Source organism: Oryza sativa, chromosome 3 (genome assembly GCF_034140825.1).
Source record: "Oryza sativa Japonica Group chromosome 3, ASM3414082v1".
NCBI classification, from domain to species: domain Eukaryota; kingdom Viridiplantae; phylum Streptophyta; class Magnoliopsida; order Poales; family Poaceae; genus Oryza; species Oryza sativa.
In genome coordinates, this window is record NC_089037.1 from 23933299 (window position 1) to 23956931 (window position 23633).

At 42.2% G+C, this 23633-nt stretch overlaps 2 protein-coding genes and 2 long non-coding RNA genes across 5 annotated transcripts; 2 read left to right on the top strand and 2 right to left on the bottom strand.

Annotated features, from left to right (window-relative positions):
* The first annotated feature begins 3074 nt into the window (after positions 1–3074).
* On the top strand, positions 3075–4240 carry LOC9268729 (uncharacterized). The gene is made up of 2 exons (XR_001544269.3): positions 3075–3337; positions 3957–4240. It is a non-coding gene; the product is annotated as an uncharacterized lncRNA (long non-coding RNA).
* Positions 4241–6044: 1804 nt separating this feature from the next.
* Positions 6045–11672, bottom strand: LOC136355833 (uncharacterized). Its single transcript, XR_010740324.1, has 4 exons — positions 11546–11672; positions 10758–10837; positions 7451–7516; positions 6045–6320 (listed from the first exon to the last, which is right to left on the bottom strand). It is a non-coding gene; the product is annotated as an uncharacterized lncRNA (long non-coding RNA).
* A 1008-nt stretch (positions 11673–12680) lies between these two features.
* Positions 12681–16588, top strand: LOC4333437 (uncharacterized). Of its 2 annotated transcripts, none has more exons than XM_015773045.3 (9): positions 12681–12813; positions 13048–13262; positions 13356–13451; positions 13554–13637; positions 14038–14198; positions 14923–15040; positions 15379–15514; positions 15816–15994; positions 16155–16588. In XM_015773045.3, exons 2-9 carry the CDS (start codon positions 13059–13061, stop codon positions 16392–16394), a joined length of 1218 nt encoding a protein of 405 aa, XP_015628531.1. In that variant the 5' UTR covers positions 12681–12813; positions 13048–13058; the 3' UTR covers positions 16395–16588. The 2 variants fall into 2 exon arrangements, with proteins under 2 accessions (XP_015628531.1, XP_015628532.1); XM_015773046.3 differs by having other exon boundaries at positions 12681–12803.
* Positions 16589–19484: 2896 nt separating this feature from the next.
* LOC9267160 (protein OSB1, mitochondrial) lies at positions 19485–22732 on the bottom strand. Its single transcript, XM_015773207.3, has 4 exons — positions 22388–22732; positions 21527–21665; positions 20178–20274; positions 19485–20093 (listed from the first exon to the last, which is right to left on the bottom strand). Exons 1-4 carry the CDS (start codon positions 22693–22695, stop codon positions 19747–19749), a joined length of 891 nt encoding a protein of 296 aa, XP_015628693.1. The 5' UTR covers positions 22696–22732; the 3' UTR covers positions 19485–19746.
* Between the last annotated feature and the right edge of the window lie 901 nt (positions 22733–23633).

A 23633-nucleotide genomic window follows, 5' to 3' on the forward strand; every position in this document is an offset into this window, starting at 1 on the left:
GCTCGCCAGATCCAGTGGCGACGGCTCGTCCGGGCGCGGCGCAAGGATGGCTGCGGCCGTAGTTTCGTCGCTGCCACCATGGTCGTCGCCGCGCTGCCCTCCTCCCCAGGCCGGCAACGCGGATCTGGCGGTACGGGGCAACCTCGGAGCGGCCGGCGAGCTCCGGGCGACACGGCGGCGACACGCCCTTCCTGTCCCCCACGACCGCTGGCGCCGCTCACTCCAATGCCACTCGCAACCGGAGGCTCGAGCGCCTCCCCTCCTCCTCCTCTTCCGGCCCTGCAAGGGCGGCGCGGCCGGCGACCTCGGCTCCCACGGTGGCGACCCCTCTCCTCTGGCTCTCCTCCGACCGGCGTGAATCGAGCGACGGAGTGGCCGGCGAGCTTCAGGTTGAGCGGATCGGGGGCGGTGTGGCCGGCGAGCTCCGATGGCAGGGACGAGAACGAGCTCAACGGCTGCGGACAGCGACGACGGGCTAGGCGGCTGGCATGGGAAGGAGGGTGATGCCACTCGCTCCACAACGCGGAAGCAGCGTCGTCTCCCAGCTTCATTCGTCCTCTTTTTCGCCAAGAACCAGTGGCCATCTTTGAACACTCGAACCTCATTCTGGTGGGCCTAGAAGCAGACGTGGCGTGTGCCCTCCTGCTTTGCCGACGTGGAATGGCGAGGGAGAATGACACATCACTGCATTGTAAATGGCCTAATGGTAAGCTTGTATCGCTGCCGTCAGCTTCCTTGTAGAGTTTGTGTTCACCAATGTACTTGATGACTTCATCACGAATAATAAGATATTTAATTGATAGGCATCTTCTTATGCATTCTCTGTAATTTGATATTGCAAACAAATGCAGGGCTCGCATGTCAGTATTCAATTAATAGAGGGTGTTAGGAATATAAGAATGTCATATGATAAACCTCGGAAAGAACATACCTTACTCTGGATGAACTTATTTGATTTGGAACAATCTCTTCTTGCGTCAAAAAAAAAATCTCTTCGACCATGATATTGTCCTGAAAACGATTCCATAAAGCGAATATGTAAACGATACAAGAGAAGATAACTAATTTACTGTAAACTCCTCAAGTTAGTCATTCCTACTCTGCATTCCTGCAGTATCTCACTGTTGGATATTAGTTTCTCAGCATCTTTTCCTTCTGTCTGAATGCAAACAACACCAAAGTCCTTACATATACAGGGGCGGATCAGAACAAGATTTAAGAGAGGACCCATCTCCTTATTCCTTCTTTAGTCCCCCTACTCTTTATTTTTTTTTTCACTGTTCTTCCCCTTTCATCTTCCCTTCTATCAATGGTGATCCAGCGGGGTAGGGGAGACTCGAGTCCCCCAGCACCCACGCTGGATTCACCCCTATACATATGGGACGTCCAGCCTCATCTTTTCATTTATGCTTATGCTTATCAGCTAAAGTTTGAATTTTCAACCTTAAATTTAAAGTTGATTTTGGAGTTTTTCATCGAAGTTTATTTTTCAGCAATAAGAATACGTATATAAAAGTTTTTTTTCATAAACTATTTTTCGTTTGCAAATATGTCGTTTGGCTTATCCCCCTAAAAAGCAAAACGATGGGACCACTCATCTTTTCGCTTAAGCTTATGCTTATCAGCCAAAATTTGAATTTTTCAACCTTAAATTTGGAGCTGATTTTGAGGTTTTTTTTATCGAAGTTTATTTTTCAGCCTTTTCTTTTACTCCCTCCGTCCCAAAATATAAGCATTTTTAGCATAGTGACAAGTCAAACATTTTTAACTTTGACCAATAATAGTAAAAAATAAAAAGATCAATCATGTAAAATTGATGTTACTAGATTTATCATTAAACAAACTGTCATAATATGCAACTCACTTTTATTTAAAACATTTATTTTTATAGATATTGTTGGTCAAAGTGGCATCTCGTATACCGTGTCAGGATAAAAAATACTTATATTTTCGGACGGAGGGAGTAGATCGTTAAGAACACGTATATAAAAGTTTTATTCACAAATTATTTTTATTTGCAAATATGTCATTTCGCTTGGCTCAGCTTTCTGACTTGGAAACAGAAGTGGGTGTCATCAAAGTAAGCTCTTCCATTTAAGTGAATTATGCAAATTTTTTCAGCGTCATATAGTCACTCACACGTAGTACAATTTCGAATTAAATGTGAAAATATACTTTTTTTTAATAATTTGCATTTATATACGTCGGAGATAAAGTTTTGCGCAAATATACCTTCCTCGCGCGCTGGGAAAGCAGGAACGAGATGGCAGCGCGGGAACGCGGTGGCGCGGACTGGGGGTGCGGGACCGGCTCGGTCACGTGGACTGGGGGTGTGGAACCGAGTCAGTCCCGCGGCGTGGCTGTGCGGAGTGGTGGTGGCAGCGGGACCGGCCGCCTGGCCGGCCGATCGCGCGGAGTGGAGGCGCGGGACTGAGACGGTCCTGCAACCCCAATCGGCGGCACCCACGCACTCCGTGGCGCCCGCCTCCTAGACCGGTCGCAAGGCACGGGATTGAGGCGGTCCCGCAGCGCCATTCTGTGGCACCGAGCCGCCGGTCCCACAGCCCAGCTCCCGTCAACCACACTCCCTCTTTTTCCAATTTTAAGTCCAACTATAAGTTTCTATGCCCAATTTAGATGGTTCATTTTATTTAAATTTTATTATTATTATTATTATTATTATTATTATTATTATTATTATTATTATTATTATTATTATTATTATTATTATTATTAGATGATAAAACATGAATACTAATTTATGTGTGACTAATGTTTTTATTTTTTTTAAATAAGACAGACGATCAAAGTTGGCCACAAAAAATCATGGCATCACCCTAGGACGGGAATGCACAGCTACTCCGCGCCTCCATTCCGCGGGACCGCACCGAAAGTTGTTTTGTCCACTGAAAGTTCTTTGTCCTCTCGCTCCATGTGACATGCTCAGCCACCAGAAACAAAGAGAGAGTGATGCTAGCTTTTTTCACGTGTTGTTCGCCGAAAGTTTGTTGTCGTCTGGTTAGAGAGCCTACTCGACGAGTGCCTATAAAATGAACGTTTCGAAACGAAAGAAGCAGACTCAACTAGAGCAAATAACTCATATCCGTAGAGCAAATAACTCATATTCCTAGAGTTTATCATTGGTGTAAGCTTCAATAGGTTAGTGCGCTTGGCGAATTCACAGGCCCTATCTTGTGGTATGAACTGGGTACGCGATGATTTGCACTGCGTATTGGGGGCTTACCATAAGATAATGCCATGAATTTGTCAAGCGTTCAAACCCACTGAAATGTTGTGTGAAGGTAAATATTTCAAAGTGTTCATGAAGAAAAGGCAGGTAAATATTTCGTTACTTCCCCGTGACATGCTAAGCCAGAAACAATCTCGCTGCATGTGATATGCTCAGCCAGAAACAGAAACAAAAGAGAAAAAGAGAGTGATTCTTCCCAGCTTTTTTCATGTGTTGTCTGGTTAGAGCCTACTCGTTGAGTGCCTATAAAAGGAACGTTACGAACGAAAGAAGCAGACTCAAGAATAGTATATCATTGGTGTAAGCTTCAATAGGTTAGTGTACTTTGCGAATTCACAGGCCCTATATTGTGGTATGAACTGAGTACGCGATGATTTATGGTGCATATTGGGGGCTTACCATAAGATAATGCCATGAATTCGCAAAGTGTTCAAACCCACTAAAGTGTTATGTAAAGGTAAATATTTGTAAGTATTCGGGATGGAAAGGCAGGTAAATATTTAAAGTTTATTAATTTAGAAATGTAGCTGAGACATTAGAAAGTTTTAACACACAACATTACATATTAGTTTGAATGAGCAAAATATAAAAGCGTTCTACTCATTAGCCTCATCATCGAAATTTCGTGACGTGTTAGTGTCCTTTTTCTTTCCCTTTCTTCTAGCACCGGTTGGAGGTCTGCATCCTGACAAAGATAATCTTTTAGGTGAATGTCGCTCGCGGACAGACCTACGGACCACCTCAACACCGCTGAGATCAACGTGGCCGTAGTTTTGGGTCGCTGAGTTACTGGTGGCGATTCATCAAGCTGTGACGGTCCTATCTCGTGTTGTGCTGTTGACGACCCCCCACCGTAGCTATATGGTTCTCCGTAGGACTATGTGCTGCCAGCATATCCCATCATTTGTTCAGGGTTGTACATTCCTACAAAACATTGAATGCAAAGTTGTAGCGTACACACATAATGGAAATAAAATATTTTGTAGTAAATTATAATTTGTACCTATTGTTTGTGGTTGCATGATAGGTGGTTGACTAAACAACCAATCTCCATGGAGGTGGTTGACTAAACAACCAATCTCCATGGCCTAACATTTCGAGAAAGCTTGGTCCTTGTGGTGGTGTGTTTTCATTTATGGACATTTGGTACATCCCCTGCAGGTGCAGCGCTAATTTAATATCGCAATATAAAGATCGTAAAACACATTATGTACGAACATGTGTTGTATGTGGGAGCTCCTTGCCACTGATCGTTCATACCCGTTGAAAACACGGGCATGTTAACTTGAGGTACACCTGCAAAAATAAGCAAATATGTGCTTGACTCAGTAAATTACAAAATGATGAACATTAACATGTGTGTTTATTGAACTACCGGAAAACGCTCCTTGGAATTGCGAGCTTCCAGCTTCTGTATGCATTGGGGGAACCATTTGGCTGGATCCTGCGAACCGCACAAACCCTCCCTGCCATTGATCAGTGGTACTTGTATGCGGAATAGAAGGGATCACCGCTGTACTACCTGCAATAATCTCTACATGTGAATATTGAATTCGAAAATAGCACTAATTTTGTTCAGAAAACAAAAGGCGAGACCACCACATAATTTTAGTGAATTTGGAAAATTAGTCCATAAAAATAGTGTGTCCAGTACTTTTAGAGAAAATTCCCTATCTAGCATCAAAAAAAGTTGCTCTTCCCTCTATAGCATCCAAACTTAAAAAGTTCCCTATCTAGGCACTTCTAAAATTTCCCTTCCCTATGTATCACTTCCGTTAGTTTTTACACTTGACGGTTTTAACTAGCAGGAGAAAAGACGCTTTTACCCTTCTTTAGTTTTCAGACTTGCCTGTACATTATGTTAGTTACTAATTACTTAAGTTAATTAATGACAAGTGAAACCACAAGAGGATAATTATTTTTTTCAAAAGAGTGGATCGACATGTTATATTTGCAGTGTTACGTTAAATCAAGAGAAAACATGTCGAAAATACCAACGATCATGTACGGGCAAGTCTGAAAACTAAAGAAGGGCAAAACCGTCTTTTCTCCTGCTAGTTAACACCGTCAAGTGTAAAAACTAACATAAGTGCTACATAGGGAAGGGAAATTTTAGAAGTGACTAGATAGGGAACTTTTTAAGTTTGGGTGCTATAGAGGGTAGAGCAACTTTTTTTTATACTACATAGGGAATTTTCTCGTACTTTTAAGTCCCTAGATTAAATTAGCATTGGGTACAACAATTAATTCTATAAGTTAGGCCACTTGTACTTCAATAAAAACTGTGCATGAAAAAGAGCTAAATTTTTGGACGATTTTCATAATGATACGTACAGATTTTGGTTTAATTTACAGAAAGGTTACCATAACTATAATGATTAAAAATAGCACCAAATATAATTCATAAGTTTTCATATACATACGTGCGAATGCTAGATTATATATAATAGTATTAGATGAGAAGTTAACAAGCTATCTGTGCGAAACTATTTTCTGAAACAGTTTTACCCGGTACCGATGTGAACCTTGATGCCACTGTGATCCTCCTGTTGTTGTTTGTATAGGCCTAGCCACCTGATACCTGTGAAGAATCTTTTATTTACTATGAGATGCTCGAAAAATATTTGTATCCTGCAGCTCGTTCTCTCCGATATATCCAAGATCTTCACGGTTCCATGATGCTGGAACAGGTTGGACTTCGTACTCATCATCATCTGCCTCTTCATCCTCCTCCTGAGCCAAGTTAGCTTCATCCTCACGAGCATGCCTATCAACCCTCTTGTCACACCCGGAATTTCTATCCAAAATTCCAAACGCTTACATGTGTGTGAACCCTCGTCCAGGAATCAGCCGAGGCACACAATAACAAATTGATAATAGAGTACAATTATTACTCTAATTAATAAGCGAATAAAATGTCATTACAGAGGTAGATAGTTCCTCTCAATCAATAAAGATCTAAGCAGCGAAAAAATAAGATAAACGGCGCAGACGACTCCACTCCACAGGCAGCTTGACCAGGGCTACACCTAATCCTCCACACCATCAGCATCACTGTAGAACTCCTCCTCTGATGAATGATTGCAAGGTGAGTATATGACATACTCAGCAAGCCACGCAGCAAATATGCAAGTGCACAGGATAACAAAGGATGGCAAAGTAGGGTTTCATTTGCATAAACAGCATTTAATAAACATTTCAGAATTTAATAAAATAGTTAAGTAGTAATTAAACAATATTAATCCAACGCTATACAACATACCCTGTTGCATAGGCCCAACCATTCTGAACAACCATCCCGGCTGCACAGTTCTATCTCCAAACCAGGAATATACCATTCCAAACCAGGAGCTAATCAAATTATTACCAGTTATAGCATCTTTTATTATGGTGAGAAGTGTGAAACTAATCACGAAAGACATTGTTAGACCCGCCCATAACCGCGGGCACGGCTATTCGAATAGTTTTACTCTGGCCAGAGGTGTACCACTGTACCCACAAGACACAGCCCCACAACATGTCACCATGCACCTCAATACCACCACGGTATCTCAGAAATGAGCTGTGACAGTACCCCTCGCACAACACAATCCACCACAGCGCACCATTCCTGGATCATAATCACCCCCTTATAAACAAGGCATGGACTCCCAGTGGGCTTATCTCCGCCACTTCTCAGTCTGGTGCTCCGCAATGAACCATGCTATACAAAAGGTAAAGCTGTTGCCCACGCTGGCTTGTGGTTGGCACGGTTAATGTTTCACAACCGAAACTCGTGAACCGGTCCTTAATTGTCATGAGCACGGCCATCAAAACCATGTGCTCACAACCCACCATTATCAGGTTTTAGTTGGCAAATTAATTAATTAACCAGTCATGATTAACCATCATGAGCTATCATTAAGCCATCATTAAATAATAGTGAGTCATAAGTTATCCCAATAGTGTGCTAATGTTTCTAAGCATGGCTAAGCAATCATATCTAATATCTAGTTGAACCAATATATAAAGCCCAACTAGTCAAGTTATAATAACCCAAGGTATCAAGGAATAAAGTAATCAAGAACAAAAGGGCTATAACAAACAATAGGTTAATTCCACCCAATGACATTCGAAAATAAATGCAATAGTTGAATAGAAACAATAGCCTTAAACGGGATCAACATGCTCAAAGGGTTGTTTGGGATCTGTGTGACTTGCCTTGCTGGCCTTGGAACTCTTCAAAATCTTCTCCTGCAAACTCAGACTCTCCGGAAACGTCGGAATCTAAAGAGAAAAGGGCAAAATCACCAAAACAGCACATAAACAAGCATGAACAGTACATGTGGATATTTTTAACATGTAGATCTCAATTTTAGAAAAAATTAGAGACTTGAACCAACTAAATCCGAGCTAAGATGAATTAGTTATGAATTTTTAAGGATTAAATCAGATTAAAACACTTATATGGGTTTTAATTGAATTATGACACAATAATGAATTATTTTTGAAAAGGAAAAGGGAATTATTGCGTCAGCGGCTAGGGTTCGCGGTGGACCGGGTGCACGGCAGCGGCTCACGGAAACGAACGGCCGAGATCGATCCTATCCACAACGAACGGCCAAGATCTAACGGTCTACGACCGGTCTACGACGGACGGCAACGATGACGTCGGCGATGACGTCATCACCGGCGGCGGCTCGGGCGCGCAAGCTCGCCGGCGAACGACGGCACGACAACGCGAACGGAGGACACCAACACGTAGAGGGCGACGTGGCGAACTCACCGGTGACCAAAACAGCGGCAGAAGATCAGCGGACGGCGACGGCGTCGAGGAAGAAGCGGCGGTGACCTTCAGCTTGACGACGACGGCGATTTTCCGGCGACCTACGGCGACGACGGAGGGGTGGACGAGATCGGCGACGGCTTGGTGACCACGACGGTGACCTCCCAGAGCAGCGACAACGACCGGAGCGACGGCGGCGCACGGCTGGAGCTGCGGCGGCGACGGCGGCGCACGGCTGCACGGTGCTAGGGCGCTACAGATGGCGGCGGGCAAAGGCGAGGGTGGCGACGGATAGCGGAGACACCGGGGGTCCTTTTATAGTGGCAAGGAGGCGGCGGCGAAGGCCCACGGCGACCGGCGACGCGATGGAAGGTTTAGGGTTTGGAGGAGAGAGATCAATCCGAATCAAACTCGAATCCACGGATTTCCAAACCGAATTGGCGATCGATTCCAAAAGGAAAAAGGTAGAGAAGATCCCGGGGAGCATTTCCCCTCAAACGATTTCACCGGATCGGGAAAGATGCGGCCGAATTGGAAAGGCGGCGGCGGCGCGGCGCGGCTAGGGTTTCGGCGCGAGGAGGACGACGAGTCCGACAGGTGGGACCCACCTGTCAGCGGCCGAGCGCGCGCGCGCGGGCGGCTGCGGGCTGACTGGGCCTAAGAGGAGAGAGAGGGAAGGTTTTGGGCCGACTTTCGGCCCAAAGCCAAAAGAGAACTTTTAAAACCTTTTCCAATTTAAATTATTCATGAAATGCAATTCCATTTATTAAAAATACTTCCTTGGCTCAAATAAATCCCAGAAAACTCCAGGAACTATAGAATCAAGCAAAGTATTTAATGAAATTTTATCTGGCCCCATTTTATATTGGAATTTATTATTTAAAATTAGATTTTCTCTTCTAGGCTTTTAAAATCATTTCTAATAATTCTAATTAAACAACAATTTATATATTTAGGATTTTTAGGGTGTGACACCTCTCAATCTCGTCCACTGTAGCATTTATCTCTTCCCCTTTCATCGGCTTCACCCATCGCATGTTGTTGCACCGTGCTCGGCAATTCTGTTTGTTCAACTTGTTCGATATGCAGGCTCTGCATGTCAATGCCGATATTGTCCTCATTATGCTGGGAGACTTCCACATTAAATGCACTCGATTGAGCACATGCATCTCCCTGCATATTGAACTGACCAAACGAACTGTTTGGTCGAGCCCTCCTCGGACAAGCCTGCACCAACATGGCCATCTTGTATCCTCGGCGTCTGCAACCTTGCAACCAATCCTTTCATGATTGACTTCGGGTTACTTCTTTCAGTTGCCATTGGATGTTTGTGCCCGAATGACTCCATAGCAGACTGACATTAACACTATAAACTTGTGGGTCCAATGAGAATGAGAATGTCAACCAGTACCACACTTCGGGCATTGTTAGATTGTCCGGATTTGGGTGATACAGTGTGCATTGACTAAAGTTGCTCAAGTCAACACCCATTTCGTTGGACATAATATCCCCATCGCCATAATATACTCTAAAGTTTGCTATTCCTAAACAAATAAACAATTGCATTACATACGACCCAACTCTAATCACACTATAAGAAATATTACGATATATGACTAAAAGTCGTAAAGTTAACTCTTAATCAAAACTATAGTAGTGAGTACGAGGTTGATGAGAACGATACTCACAAATGAAGATATGGATTATGTCATTTTCATTTTGTATGTGAAGCATTTTGACGGCCTTTATTAAACTAAAGGTTGGTGACATACCTATAATTGAGTTTTTTTTAACAAAATTTGGATATTATTTAACATATGAAACTATTGAAAATTGAATGACCTTACAATTAAAAACAAAATTCCCTTAATAAATCATTCTTATATATTTTTTTATTAAATTTTCAATATATTAAAACACTCCCTCAAACTTTCTTCCAACTGTTCAATCGAAGGATTTAATTTTTACATCGCAAACATCATTTTAGCAATTAGTTTAAATGAAAAACAAATCAAATCCCTCCATCACTGTTGGGCTGATTTCGGCCCATTTCCTACACTCATCTGATGGTGGGCTGAAATCAAAATGGGCTAAAATCACCAAAGACTAGAGTTCAATAGGTGGCTGATTTTACCCACTTCCCTACACCATGCTCCTCAAATGGGCTGAAATCAGCCCAATACTAATTGGGTATTTTCTTTGCTTTTATGTTTTTAATAATTGCTGAAATTATTATTGCACTTTTAAAATTACCAATATAGCTTCGAAAATTTCACGATAATTCCATAGAGTATTTTAGTTCATGGAGAATTTCAGAAAATTAACTCACACCATGATTTCTTAAGAAAATTTATTCCCTTGTTCATTTTATTATTTTAAATGATTTGCACATTTAGTGAATCCCTAAATCAAGTTTTAATTTCATATTTCAAAGGTTAAGCAACAATTATAATATCATATTAATATATGTTCGCTGGTTTACTATCCAAATGTAACAAATGGTTCATGGATACATATTAATGTATTCAAATTTTTTTACATTAATTTTCCACGCAACGCGTCTCTAAATACTATTGAAATTTATCCACGTATTATGTACAATAAAACATAATACTCAACTAATTTTGTTTCTAAATACTCAACATAATACTCAACTATTGAAATTTGTCTCTAAATGCAGCAAATTTAACAACATAATAATAATTACCAAGTTTAAACACATAAAAATATATACATGCTTACCTCTATGTCTCCTATTTATTTATCGTCCTTCTCCGAACTTGTAATTTCTAAATTTAATGCACCACGTTCACACTTATAACCTTCAAAATAATGAATATATGTCAATAATAAATCTTGCAAAATCCATACTATTTATATCAATCCCAACTGTCGTGCAAGTTACCTCTAAATTTTGTTCTTTCATTTGCCGTATTCACTCTCAAATGGTACACTCAACTTAAAAATATTTCTTACCACATTCAATTATTCACGCGGCACGGCTCTAAATACTAATTAAAATTTTCCCCTTACTATGTACCCAAAAACATAATACTACAATCATTCTAATCATTCTATGTACATACTAAACTAATATATTTTTTACCCATTTCTCTATCTTGTTCAGATATCGTACATACAACTAAAGAAATTTCGATATATATATATATATATATATATATATATATATATATATATATATATATATATATATATATATATATATATATATATATATATATATATATTTCTCCCCACGGCCTAACACACTAATAAAAATTTATGCACATCTTATGTACAACAAATATAATACTAAACCCATTCTATATTCAAACTACATTCATACTACATATTTATCGACTTCTAACGTAAGTGGTACCTAAAATTTCTAAACATGCCATATAACCAAACAATTTATATGTAATATATGAACACTATCTAAATTATAACTTATCCAATACACTAATAATTACATCTAATGCACAAGCCATCGCCACGTATACTTGATAATATTTATATTACTAATTTACCTCTATTTCTTCAATTGTTGGAAGCTCACCAAAATGTTTTCTCTAGCTCTCGTCTTTTTCACAATGCTACTCTCTCTTCTGCAGGAGTAGCGTCTCCTCTCTTTTGTGCAGCTCTTGTGTGAGGGGCATCACATCTCTCACCCTCCCTCTTAGTTTATGGGGTGAGCTTCAAACGAAAAGAAAAGACATGATTGACGTTTTTACTGTATTGACGGCGCGGATTTATATTTTGTCTACCTTTAGCAGCAGCACGCATCGTGGGAGACAACTTCACGTGAATGAGATGACAAAGGAAGCACGCGGGAGCGGCACGGATCTGCATGCGGCCAAGTGGGAGCATCGGTCCCGCGCTCCCGGAATGAGCGACCACCACGGTCCCGCACAACCAAGGCACGCGACGGCCTCGGTCCCGCACGACCGGTGCGCGCGACTGCCCTACCCCCCTCCCTTCTGCGCAAAAGTTTAGGATTCTCAGTTTGTTTTAACTGTGTGCAAAATTTTAGGAATGATTGGACCTAAAGTTTAGGAGTGGTTGATTTGTTTTAACTACACACAAAAGTTTAAAAGTGATTGGACCTAAAGTTTAGGAGGGGTTAATTTAAGAGCAGTCCCGCGTTTCCAATATGTGGCACTGTGGTGCGCGGGACCGAAGTCCGTCCTGCATAAGCATTCTGCGGGACCAAGCTGGTGCCGACCGGTCCTGCAAACCACCGTGATGTCGCATGCCCAATGTGCGGGTGCGCCCCGGTGCCGCATGCCCAATGTGCAGGACCGCATCCTCCAACGTGCGTGACTGCTGCGGGCACAGGTCCCGTGTCCCAAATTCGCGCTTGCGCGTCGCTCCTGCATCGCCGCGACACGGGTTAGATCTATTTTCGCAAAACTTGCCATGGATGTATATAAACGCAAATTATGCAAAAAAAAAAAAGGTATATTTTCAATTTTTTTTCGTACAATTGCCGCTCTCATTCATAACCAAAAACCTTGATTATTCTCGCTGCGTGTATCCCATTCCCACCCGCCCACCACATATCCTTTTCCTTTTCTTTTCTTTTATTTTTTTTTGTTTTTTCCCGTTGGCCGGCCGTGCGGCCCGTGCCTCCTGCTATAGTGCTATCCAAACTGCGGTCCCGCCGGAGCCACGGGCCACGGCTACCCCTCGACCGCATCGCCTCCTCTCCTCGCGCCCTCCGCCGCCGCCGTAGCCTTCTCCCCTCCCCTGTGCGGAATCCTCCACGCGCGCACGGCCGGCGACCAGGTTTGTGCTGGTAATCATCCCTCCCTCTCTCCACTTCATGAATCATGAGTAGACGCCCTGGCCAACGAATCCAAGAATTGTTTAATTCTGCATAGGGATTTAGGGAGACGGGTGCTTTCGTGCTCTCCTAACGGTGTGAGTTTTTTTTTTTTTGGGTGGAGAGAAATGTGTGCATATATGATCTAGTGTTGGTTGTTTACTTGTTGTCTAACCTTGTTAATTTGTTGGAATTGTGCGAGAACAGGGAACTTCAGCATGCAACAAATGGCCGTATCTGCATTCACTGCAAACCCATCCTCATCACATGGCAATACCTTATCGGGGTTGTGCTCCCGTCGGCCTGAGATATGGCACAGGAGACGCATCGGCAGCAGAATTCGGGCGCAGGCGCAGTCGCAGATGCAGTATCGGAAGCTGGGAGATTCAGACCTTGTCATCAGTGAGGTCACTCTTGGAACAGTATGTGCATATATAACTGGAGATCATGTTTCCTGCTCTTGTTGTTTTTTACATTTAATTTTACATCCCATGCTAATCCTGCTTTTTGTTCAGATGACATTTGGAGAGCAAAACACGGAGAAGGAAGCGCACGATATTCTTTCTTATTCTTTCGATCAAGGTGTCAATATCCTTGACACAGCAGAAATGGTTAATTAGTACATTCCTTCTGTTTTCTTTTCTCCTGATTTACGGAGCGGCAATTGCTTTAGTTTTTCATTTTGTAACAGCCTTTCTCCATTTCGCCTTTAGTATCCAGTGCCACCCAGAAAAGAGACTCAAGGAAGAACTGATCTATATATAGGCAGTTGGATGCAATCAAAGCCACGAGATAAGGTAACTAAAATAAGCTCTTGCATTTATTATCACATACTAAATTAAGAAAAAATAGGTAGGAACTATGGCATTCGCTAAGAGGAATATGGGCGTTCATGTCAGATATACAATTTGAATCCATGCGTGGGAAGGTTAAACACAGCCTGTCAGCCTCCACAGGATAATAGCTATAGTCACTCAGGAAATTCATCATCTTTATTCAATTTAATATGATCATTCTTTAACTTTGGTGTTTAGGGTCTAGGTAGCATAATTATACTAACTGCAATAAGTTGAAGAGTATAAGTAAATACAACTCAGACTTCACTACGAACAGTTCCCTGAATGTCCAACCGATGATGGAATATCTGGCAGTGTTACTGAAACATTGTGTTTGCGTGGTTTGTTTCTGTGCACCTAGATTATTCTAGCCACAAAAGTTTCAGGTTACTCAGAGCGATCTACTTTTCTCCGGGACAATGCGAAAGTAGTTCGTGTTGATGCTGCCAATATCAAGGAAAGTGTCGAAAAGAGTCTTTCCCGCTTATCTACAGACTACATTGATTTACTCCAGATACACTGGTTAGTGCCTTTTTTTTTCTCGTATAATTTAGACGTCCTTGGCCAGCTTGATTCGCACAATCATTTTCAGAATGCATAACCATTCATCGGATTCTTTCAGCTATCAGTTGTTTATCTACATAGCATATGGAAAAGTATATTTCTTTCAAATATTATTTTCCATCTGACGGGTATATACATTATTGCAAGAAGAAAATTTAGTTTATGTATTAACAAGGACATGTGGTGTCCTTTTTACCTACTGTTTCCTGTTGTTCCTGCTACTTTTGATCTTATTGCACTTACCTAGGGATACAAAATATCTTTGGCTCTCAGTGTCTTGTAATTTGCACTTCTCTATTCTTATCTTCCCATACAAGATTTAATACATTATCTTAAATTTTGTCATATATCTGACACCGTGACTACCTAGCAATTTTCCCTTTGGAAAGTATACCAATACAAATAATATATATGACGAAATTAGTGCACATGTGTATTCGAGAAAAAAATGATGAAAATGGAAATTGTAAATTTGAGTTCTCTTTTCACCACTCAATCCATTGCCTGATATAAATTGTTTTAGTGTATCTGCTATCTTAACAGAAATACCGTGAGCTATTTAACTATTCACTTACACTTGTTTAGATAGAAGTTACTCTCGTTATACTTATGTGTTTGAAGTTTCTATCTTCACAACGATGAACAAACAAGACTCATCCAGATGTTTGTTTTATATCTTCAGGCCAGATAGGTATGTTCCACTATTTGGTGAATACTGTTACAACCCAACCAAATGGAGGCCAAGTGTTCCATTTGAGGAACAGTTGAAAGCTTTCCAAGAGCTAATTGATGAAGGAAAGGTAATGCATTTATACTGCATCTTCACTTTTTGCACTTAGAAAGGATTTTCTGTCAGTGAGTGGGACCGGTGGATTACAAGTTTACAACCATGTAGCTTCATGCCTGCCCCTCATATGAGCCACCTTTCAACAGGGCATGACACTTATATCTTTTATCATCCAGTTAAAGATGTGTATTTTTTATAACATATGAGCGCATGTAACTGTTGTCTTGGTAGAGGTGCATTTGACTAGTTTCTAGTTTTTTTTTTTTTTCAAAAACTCACAGCATATTTAGAGTTTGTGAATAATGGCAAGTTGTAAACCATTGTTTAATTTGATTTTAATCACCGTTCTAGGTTCGCTATATTGGTGTTTCCAATGAAACTTCATATGGAGTGATGGAGTTTGTACATGCTGCAAAGGTTCAAGGACTTCCAAAGATTGTGAGCATCCAGAACAGTTATAGTCTAATTGTGAGATGTCACTTTGAAGGTTAAACTGATAACATTTATCCGTTCACTTTATTCATTGCAAGACTCTTTCATGCTCTTGGTTCTGAGCTTAAGTATGATATATCTTTGCCATATCTTTTGTTCATAAACATTGGTTACCTTGCCTGTTATCTCCAACAAACATGAGATGCAGATAAACATTCATTGTTAGATAACTTAATTTATTGCTTTTCTTGATTTAAGATAAACCTATTAAGCCCTAGCAAAAGCAAAAATGATTTATACCAGTGTACTGGATTTATTCACATAGTGGACATTCACCAAATTTTGTTTTTGAGCAGTTGACCTTGTTGAAGTGTGCCACCCAAATAACTGTAATGTTGGGTTGCTTGCCTACTCTCCATTGGCTGGAGGTGTTCTCACTGGGAAGTATATTGATACTAACCCTGACATATCAAAGAAGAGCAGGCTAAATCTCTTCCCTGGATACATGGAGCGCTACAATGCATCGTTGGCTAAAGTATGTGTACTCTACTCCATCAAATACTTCAACCAACAAACCAGTTAAATCAAAACATTTTCCGATTCATTTCTCATCTGTCCAGTTTATCAAAATATTTTTTTCTGTTCATTCTCACCCGTAAATGGTGACTTGCTGATTGGTGCATTTGTTTTGACAGGAAGCAACGAATGAATATGTCAAGCTTGCCAAGAAGCACGGCCTAACTCCAGTCCAGCTTGCACTGGGCTTTGTGCGTGACCGTCCATTCACAGCTAGCACAATCATCGGAGCAACGACCATGGATCAGTTGAAGGAGAACATTGATGCATTTACCAGTGCTCCACGGCCTTTGGCACCGGAAGTTCTTGATGACATCGAATCCCTCTTCAAGAGATACCGAGACCCAACACTTTCGTAGGTGAGGATAAAGAAAAAAGAACGCTTTCGTAGGTGTTTATTCATCTTTTTTTCCTATGAATGTGCCTTCCACAGACAGGAGCCCAGAAACTAGTTGTGCTTTTGTGGTTTCACCGTATCATCCATGCCAACAAGACATGGATTTGTCTATTCTGTTGATTTTATGATTAATGGCACCACAAATTTTTTTTCCCATCAGTATTTTGCTGCTCTGGAGACGTTTTTAATTATGATCACTCACTGTAAGTGTTTAAGTCCCACAGGAAGGCATTCATATACCTCAACTAAAATGTGTTTGAGGTTTAATCAACTTATCACCAAAGGACATCCATGTGCAGCTTGAAAATTACAACTGGATGAAAGAAATGCATTTCTACAGCTTCATTGTTGCTCCCCTTACCGGGGAATTTACCCCTGCTTACCTGCATAAATGAAAGCTGTTACAGGATGCACCGTGTGTCGGCATCACATCTTTGAGATGTGCTATGAAGCATGAGATATAGTACTGGGCGACTTACTGCCCACTGAACGTTGGTTGCTAAAATATGAACCCACAAGCTGGGTGACTCACATGTCAGTCACTTAAAATTAAAATAAGAGGTTGTAAGTTAGAACATCTATTTCTAGTGGTAGGTTCCTAGCGACCTAACCTGGAAGGAAAATTCGCCCTTGCGAATTGCTTGATACACTATCCACACGAATAACTTGATGCACTATCTTCCATTCACCCCTTTGAGCGAATAACCGATGCATTATCTCCCCTCAACTCTTTGAACGAAATATGACAAGAAAAATCCATGGGTAGTTCTGGTATATGGCTTCAATGTATTTGCCTACTCCCTCAGTCCTAAAATAAACCGATTCCTGGGGCAGAGTGGTTGTCCCACAAAAAAATCGATTCGCGCCCAGAAAACGAGACACATTCAATATCTTGCGTGGTCATGGGTGGTCCAGAAGGAGCTAGAGCGTCCCAACTTTTCCTTTCTCTCCGTTCACACGGCAACCTTTCCTCTCCCAACCTCCCTCTTTCGCTTCTCCCACTCAATCTCTCCCTCCAACTCCGCCCTCTTTCCGCTCCTATCTGCAAGGACAGCGGCTGTTCTCCTATCTGCAAGGACGGCGGCAACAGCCACCGCGATGGCGCATGGTGGCACATGGATGCAGCGGCGACGGCGGCGGTGATGGATGGATGCAGTGGCGGCGGCGGGATGAGGCGGTGACAGCAGGAGATGGATGTGGCGGCAACAGTAGGAGATAGATGCGGCCTGATGGATGGACGCGGCGGCGGCGGTAGCGGCGATGGATGGATGCGCGGCGGATGGACGCGGCGGCGGCGGATGCAGGATCCCGATTTCATTTTTTTTTCCTCTCTATTCCTGGTTAGGGATGGCAGTTTTGCCCATTTACCCGTTTACCCGCGGGTAAAAACCCTAATAGAGCTGGGTTTGTTCTCCATTTAGTACCCATGGGTATTTTTTTTGGGTCAAAACATATACCCAACGGGCACACGGGCACGGGCATGGGTAGTCACTACCCATGCCCGCTTCGCCCGTTTACCCGCGAAACCAACTGACATGTGGGCCCTCAGTCAACTTAGTATAAAAACCACCATCTAAAATCTTTAGGGTTTCTCTCCCTCCGGCCTCCTCCCACTCCCACTCCCAGCCGCCTCTCCTCCCACTCCCAGTCCCAGCCGCCTCCCAGCCTCGACTCCTCCTCCCAGCCACCCCGGTCTCCGCCGGCGCCCCTACCCCCGCCGCCGGCGCCCCCACTCCCGCCGCCGGCCGCCGGGCAGTCGTCGCCGTGAGGGGACGAGAGAGGACGGGAGGGGCTTTGCCTCACGGCCGCAGAAGGGGACGGGAGGGGCTTTGCCTCCGGGAGGGGCTTCACCTCTGCGCCGAGCACCCCTCCGGCCGGTCGTCCTCCATCCAGGCCCCCTCCGTTTGCGGCCGCCGTCGCTGCTGCTTCCTGCCTCCACTGCGCCGAGCCGTGGTCCCCCCTCCCCCCGGTCGCCGCCGTCTCCGGTCGCCGCCGCCTCCAGTCCTCCGCAAGGTATTCCCCTTCTTTTCCCCTTCTATTCCCCTTCTCTCCTCTAGATCTAGGTATCTATTTTTTTCGATCTAGTCTCTCCTGATTTTGATCTATTATTTGTGATTTGATTGCTAGTGATTTGAACTAATGGCAACTCCAGCAAGCAGCAGCAAGCATACAAATACTCCGGCGAGTAGCAGCCGGCGTGCTACTCCTCCGGTCAGCAGCAGCCAGCCTGACCGTGAGCAAGCCTCACAAACTGCTCCTCCTGTTGGTGTGGATGCATCTGCAGAACATGCTGAACAGGAAGAAGAAGAAGAAACTTTACATGCGATGGCTTGTTTGGCTGCCTCAAAACTATGTCATTTGAAGTTTGTTGATTGTGCTAAACTATGTCATTTGAAGTTGTGATTAATGAACTTGTAATGCTTGTATTGAACTTGGTACTATTGTACCATTTCTTTAAATTCTTTAAATTGTGACATTGTCTTTGCTTGTGGGAAACTGGGAATTATAGTTGAACTGATCTTGGACGGGTAAACGGGCATACCCGCGGGCACATGGCGCCCGCGGGCAACGGGCATGGGAAGTACTCCTTGCCCGTCACGTAGTAACGGGCATGCCCGCGGGCATAAATTACCTCGCGGGCACGGGCATGGGTAGTCACTACCCGTGCCCGTCGTGCCCGACTGCCATCCCTATTCCTGGTCCTTCTTTGTTCTTCTTCTTGTTATTTTTTTTCCTCTATTCCTGGTTCTTCTTTGTTCTTGTTCTTGCTATTGTTCTTGTATGTGAATTCAAACCATTTCTTTTTCTTAGATTAGAGAGATGTTCCTTCCTTGCGGCAATGCATTTCGTTTTTTCTTCTTTTCCTAGTACTACTCCTTCTCTAAAGTACTAGTAGTAGTACTACTAGTTACTAAATTAATGTGTGCAGAATGCAGAGATTGGGATTGGGATTGTTGATGGATGTAGTTAATGAGGGTACTTCGGTAATTTCACATGAACCCTAAACTAGCCTCGAGAATCTAGGAATCGATTTTATTTAGGCCGGAGGGAGTACTTGTCGTAATCACATGATTTCGAGTGTTTAGGTTTCCACCATCTGTTGATTATAAGTACTTTTTTTACATTTCCACCACATCATGCATGTACATGAGTTACCGCACACATTACCAGTATTCGCCATTCAAGCCATTAATAACTTGCTACGCTAACATAAGTACTCTATATCCTCTACAACTAAGTGAGTTCTACAGTGAAGCTAGGCATAATAATTGCAGATCAAGAGACCAGTTAGCATTATCTCACATCTCCCCATATCATGCACCTGATGAATGAAGCAATTCTTCGTCATCAGAATAGCCAAAATCTTGAGACGGAGAGCAGTCAAAATCTTGTGATTTCCATGTGTGGTTTTTCAGTGTCCTACTACCATCCCTGTGTCCATTCTCTGCCAGTTGTTGGTCTTGCAATTCAAGCTGTCTTCTTACCCAAGGAGGATCATCTGCACGAAGCCACAGCTTCTCGCCAGTGTCCTTGTGCTTGAAATCAGGATAGTAGGAGTATGGCTTGGATTGTCGGTTGTCCCACCATTCGTAAGGGCTAGCGAAGAAGACCTGCCACAAGCGAAGCCGATCTATGTACTTCTTTTCTGTAAGTATTTCATCTAACTTTTGAAAAGTACAAGGTTAGAAGATTTGGTAAATAATAGAAAAGAATATAACTGTACAAGATAACTCAGCAGAAATACCTGTGGTAGACAGCATTGATGATTTGTCTGAAGAATTCTCATCATTTTGAGGCCTCTGATTTTGATCAAGAACATAGTTTAGGTCTGTGACATGTATCTATAAAAAAGACGGAGTTAGAATCACAATGGCATGGAAGGGATATTGCACTGAAAACATATTTTCTTGGCCACAAATATCACAATGCGTTGCTAACTAAACATTTGTCAGAGGAAATCAGGTAAGGACAATTTGAAGAACAGCAATAGGTGAAGGAGGGCTTGAATGGGGAGAAACAGAATCTAGAATGAACAGGGAGAGAGAAGACAGTCAAGAGAAAAATACAGCAGGAACCAGTACTTCTGGATGGAGGAACTTCCTTTATTTCTTCTAAGGTATCAAGCATACTAACATGTTTTGGTGCAACTTCAACAACTCTTGACTATGTATCTCTGATATAACTAAATGATGCATCTAACTACTATTACAAATTTCAAGGTTCCAAATAGCAGCGGTGGTAGCAGCCAGTGCTCGCATTAGCAGTAGTGGGTACTACCGCTACTGAGATGAGGTACAGCTGCAAAATAGCGGGTTACAAAATAGCAACTGCTATATGCACTGGAGTCTGAAGTCTGAATTTTAAAGTTTAATTTTGTAGTTGCAGTGTTAAGTCATGTTGGCTACTTGAGAATCCAGATCTAAACTTTGACTACCTTGTTAATTACTACCACTTTTCGTGCATATACTAGTGAGTTGTACGTCTATCTATATCTTTTATGAGTGTTTCGGACCTATAAATGTCACCATTTTATTGTGTTAAGAGAGTTGTGAACTCTTGATGTATGCACGATTAACTTAAAAAAATTGAGTTTTTTTATTCCACTAATATAGCAGGTGGTATCTGCTATTCCAATGTCAATCCACTACTAACCTGCTATATACTAGTTAGTGCAAAATCTACTAACCAACTAGCACAAACTTTCCTCAAGGACATGGTGCTGTTATTTGTGGACATCAAACTCTTTCTATGAACCTGTTTCCAACTGCCACTCCTGTAGCTTTTCTTCCCTTGTTGACAATTATGCACATCCACCACAAAAGGTGTTCACAACACAAAAGCAGCACGGAACAAGCAAACATTCTGAGCAAACTTTGTATTTTTAATTTGAGCTAAAGTTCTGATGTTAATAAATGTTCTGCATACGAAGATGTATAATCTATATAAGCGAAGGTTGTGGAATAGAAAATATATTAGAGAAGGCACAATCTGGTGACATACAAATCATCAAGGTCCTAGGGCCTAGGTGTGCGCTCCTTTTATATTTCACAAAGAACATCAAAAAGTGTTCAAAAGAAGTTATCATTGACAAACCTTGTAGAACGTATGCTTCTCTCCACTTGGATCAACTTTATGATATGAATTCAGAAGGCCAGATACATAAACAAGGTCATTTTGTTTCAAATGCTTTAGGCTTACATGTGCCAGCTCGCCTTGCAAATTCAATGTCACACTGTTCAAGATCATAATAACATTGTAAAAATGGTGATAAACTCCATTACACGAAAGTACAGGAATCATGAGCCGAACAAGACTATATACATTTCATTCATGCTCTACAAAAAGGACAAGAAAATAAACCCTCATTAAACCATGCATACCTTGAATATCCCCTATACGATTAACAGGTTTGTGAAAGAAAATGAGACTCTGCTAAGCTGATTCAGTTTTACTCCAATCAATATTCTCTTTTTTGATAGATATATACAGCATGTACTAAGAATGAATCTGTTAAAACAATGTATAAACACAAATTGGCCCTAGAACTCATAATAATAAAAATAAGTACCCAAAGTTAAACAATGGCCTTCTCATCAAAACAATTTGGAAATGCAAGCTGAACATGCCTAGTACAAATGAGGGGAAAGACTTAGGACTAGATGAATTTTGCAGACAACATGAATGAAAAGGTAATTCCTAACATAAATGAAAAGGTTATTCCAACCCATAGCACAGTTAAATGTAGCAATTAAGCACCATAAATCAATTATTACAGAATGGGCATCCAATCACACGAACCGACCGCAACAAGCATCACAAGATTGAACTTACTATGAGCGCACACAACTAAGATTACTAAGAAGAATTAGCACTAAGATAGACCAAAGAAAGGCCTTCCGTTTCTGTCAGGGATCCAAACTAATTGCGATTCAGGGAGAAGAGTGGGGTCGCTACCGGAAGTTGGACGGACTCGAGGAGGGCGGGGATGAGGGCGAGGAGGAGACCGACAGGAAAGTGTACGCCATGGGCCGCTCGTCGGAGCTGCCACCGCACGGGCGCACCGGCCCGTCGAGGCGGCCGATGAGGCTGCACGAGTTCCTCGGGAGCCCCCTCCTCGGCACGACAGGGGGAGGCCGGAGCATGGACATGCGGTACGCCACGCTCTCCACCTCCTCCCGCCCTCCTGCGTGGAGGGACCGCCGGAGCGCCGCGGCCGCCGACGAGCGCCCCGACTCGGCGGCGCCGGCGAGGGAGCGCAGCATGGGGACGTTTCGGGGAAGTGAACGGGGAGAGAGATCTGTGGGCCCCCACTGTGATGCCCTTAATATCCCTGAACGGAAAAACAACGGGTCCCCCAAACCTAGAGTAAATTTCCAAAACTACATGTTTTATAGGGTTAAGTGGTAGAAAATCACACATATTTTGATCCTTGGCACTTAAGTACATATATTTTGGTAATTTAGTTTTACAAAACCACACTATCGATGAATGTATTCACCTGCGAGATGACGTGGATGTTTTATCTAGGATAAGGACGTGACATCCTATTAATTTCGTGCGATGGCGGGTAATATGATGTCATGTCCTCGTCCTTCATGAAACAGTCACGTCATCTCGCGAGTGAATCCATTCATTGAACCAAAATATATATACTTAAGTGCCAAGTGTCAAAGTGTGTGGTTTTCTACAACCTGAACTACAAAACGTGTACGTTTTGTGAAATTTACAAAACCAGTGCAAACCTCGATTTACAAAACCAGTGCAAACGAGGTGTCAGTATTATCCTCGGTTTTAGCTGACGTGTTAACTACGTGGCTAATTTGACTAATTCTTTGCCCTGTGTGGTATTGATGTGACGCTTATATAGTACCCCTCATTCCCAAATTGATCCTCATATATAAATATAAGTTTATGCACCAAGACCAAGGATAATTTAAATCATATCAATCAAGGCACCATACACATATTTTTCCACAATACATGCATCGATTAAAACACCATGCCAATTACTCCCATGCAGCATTAATTGTATTCTAATGAAATCCGTGTTCATGCATGTATATGATGATCAATTTGAGAAATTTTAAATTCTATTATATGATGATCAATTTGGAAAGGAGGGAGTAGTTTAATTAAAAAAAATAAAAGGAGCAAAGCTGAAAACTAAATCTATCTATATCTATATATACCTAATTTAAAA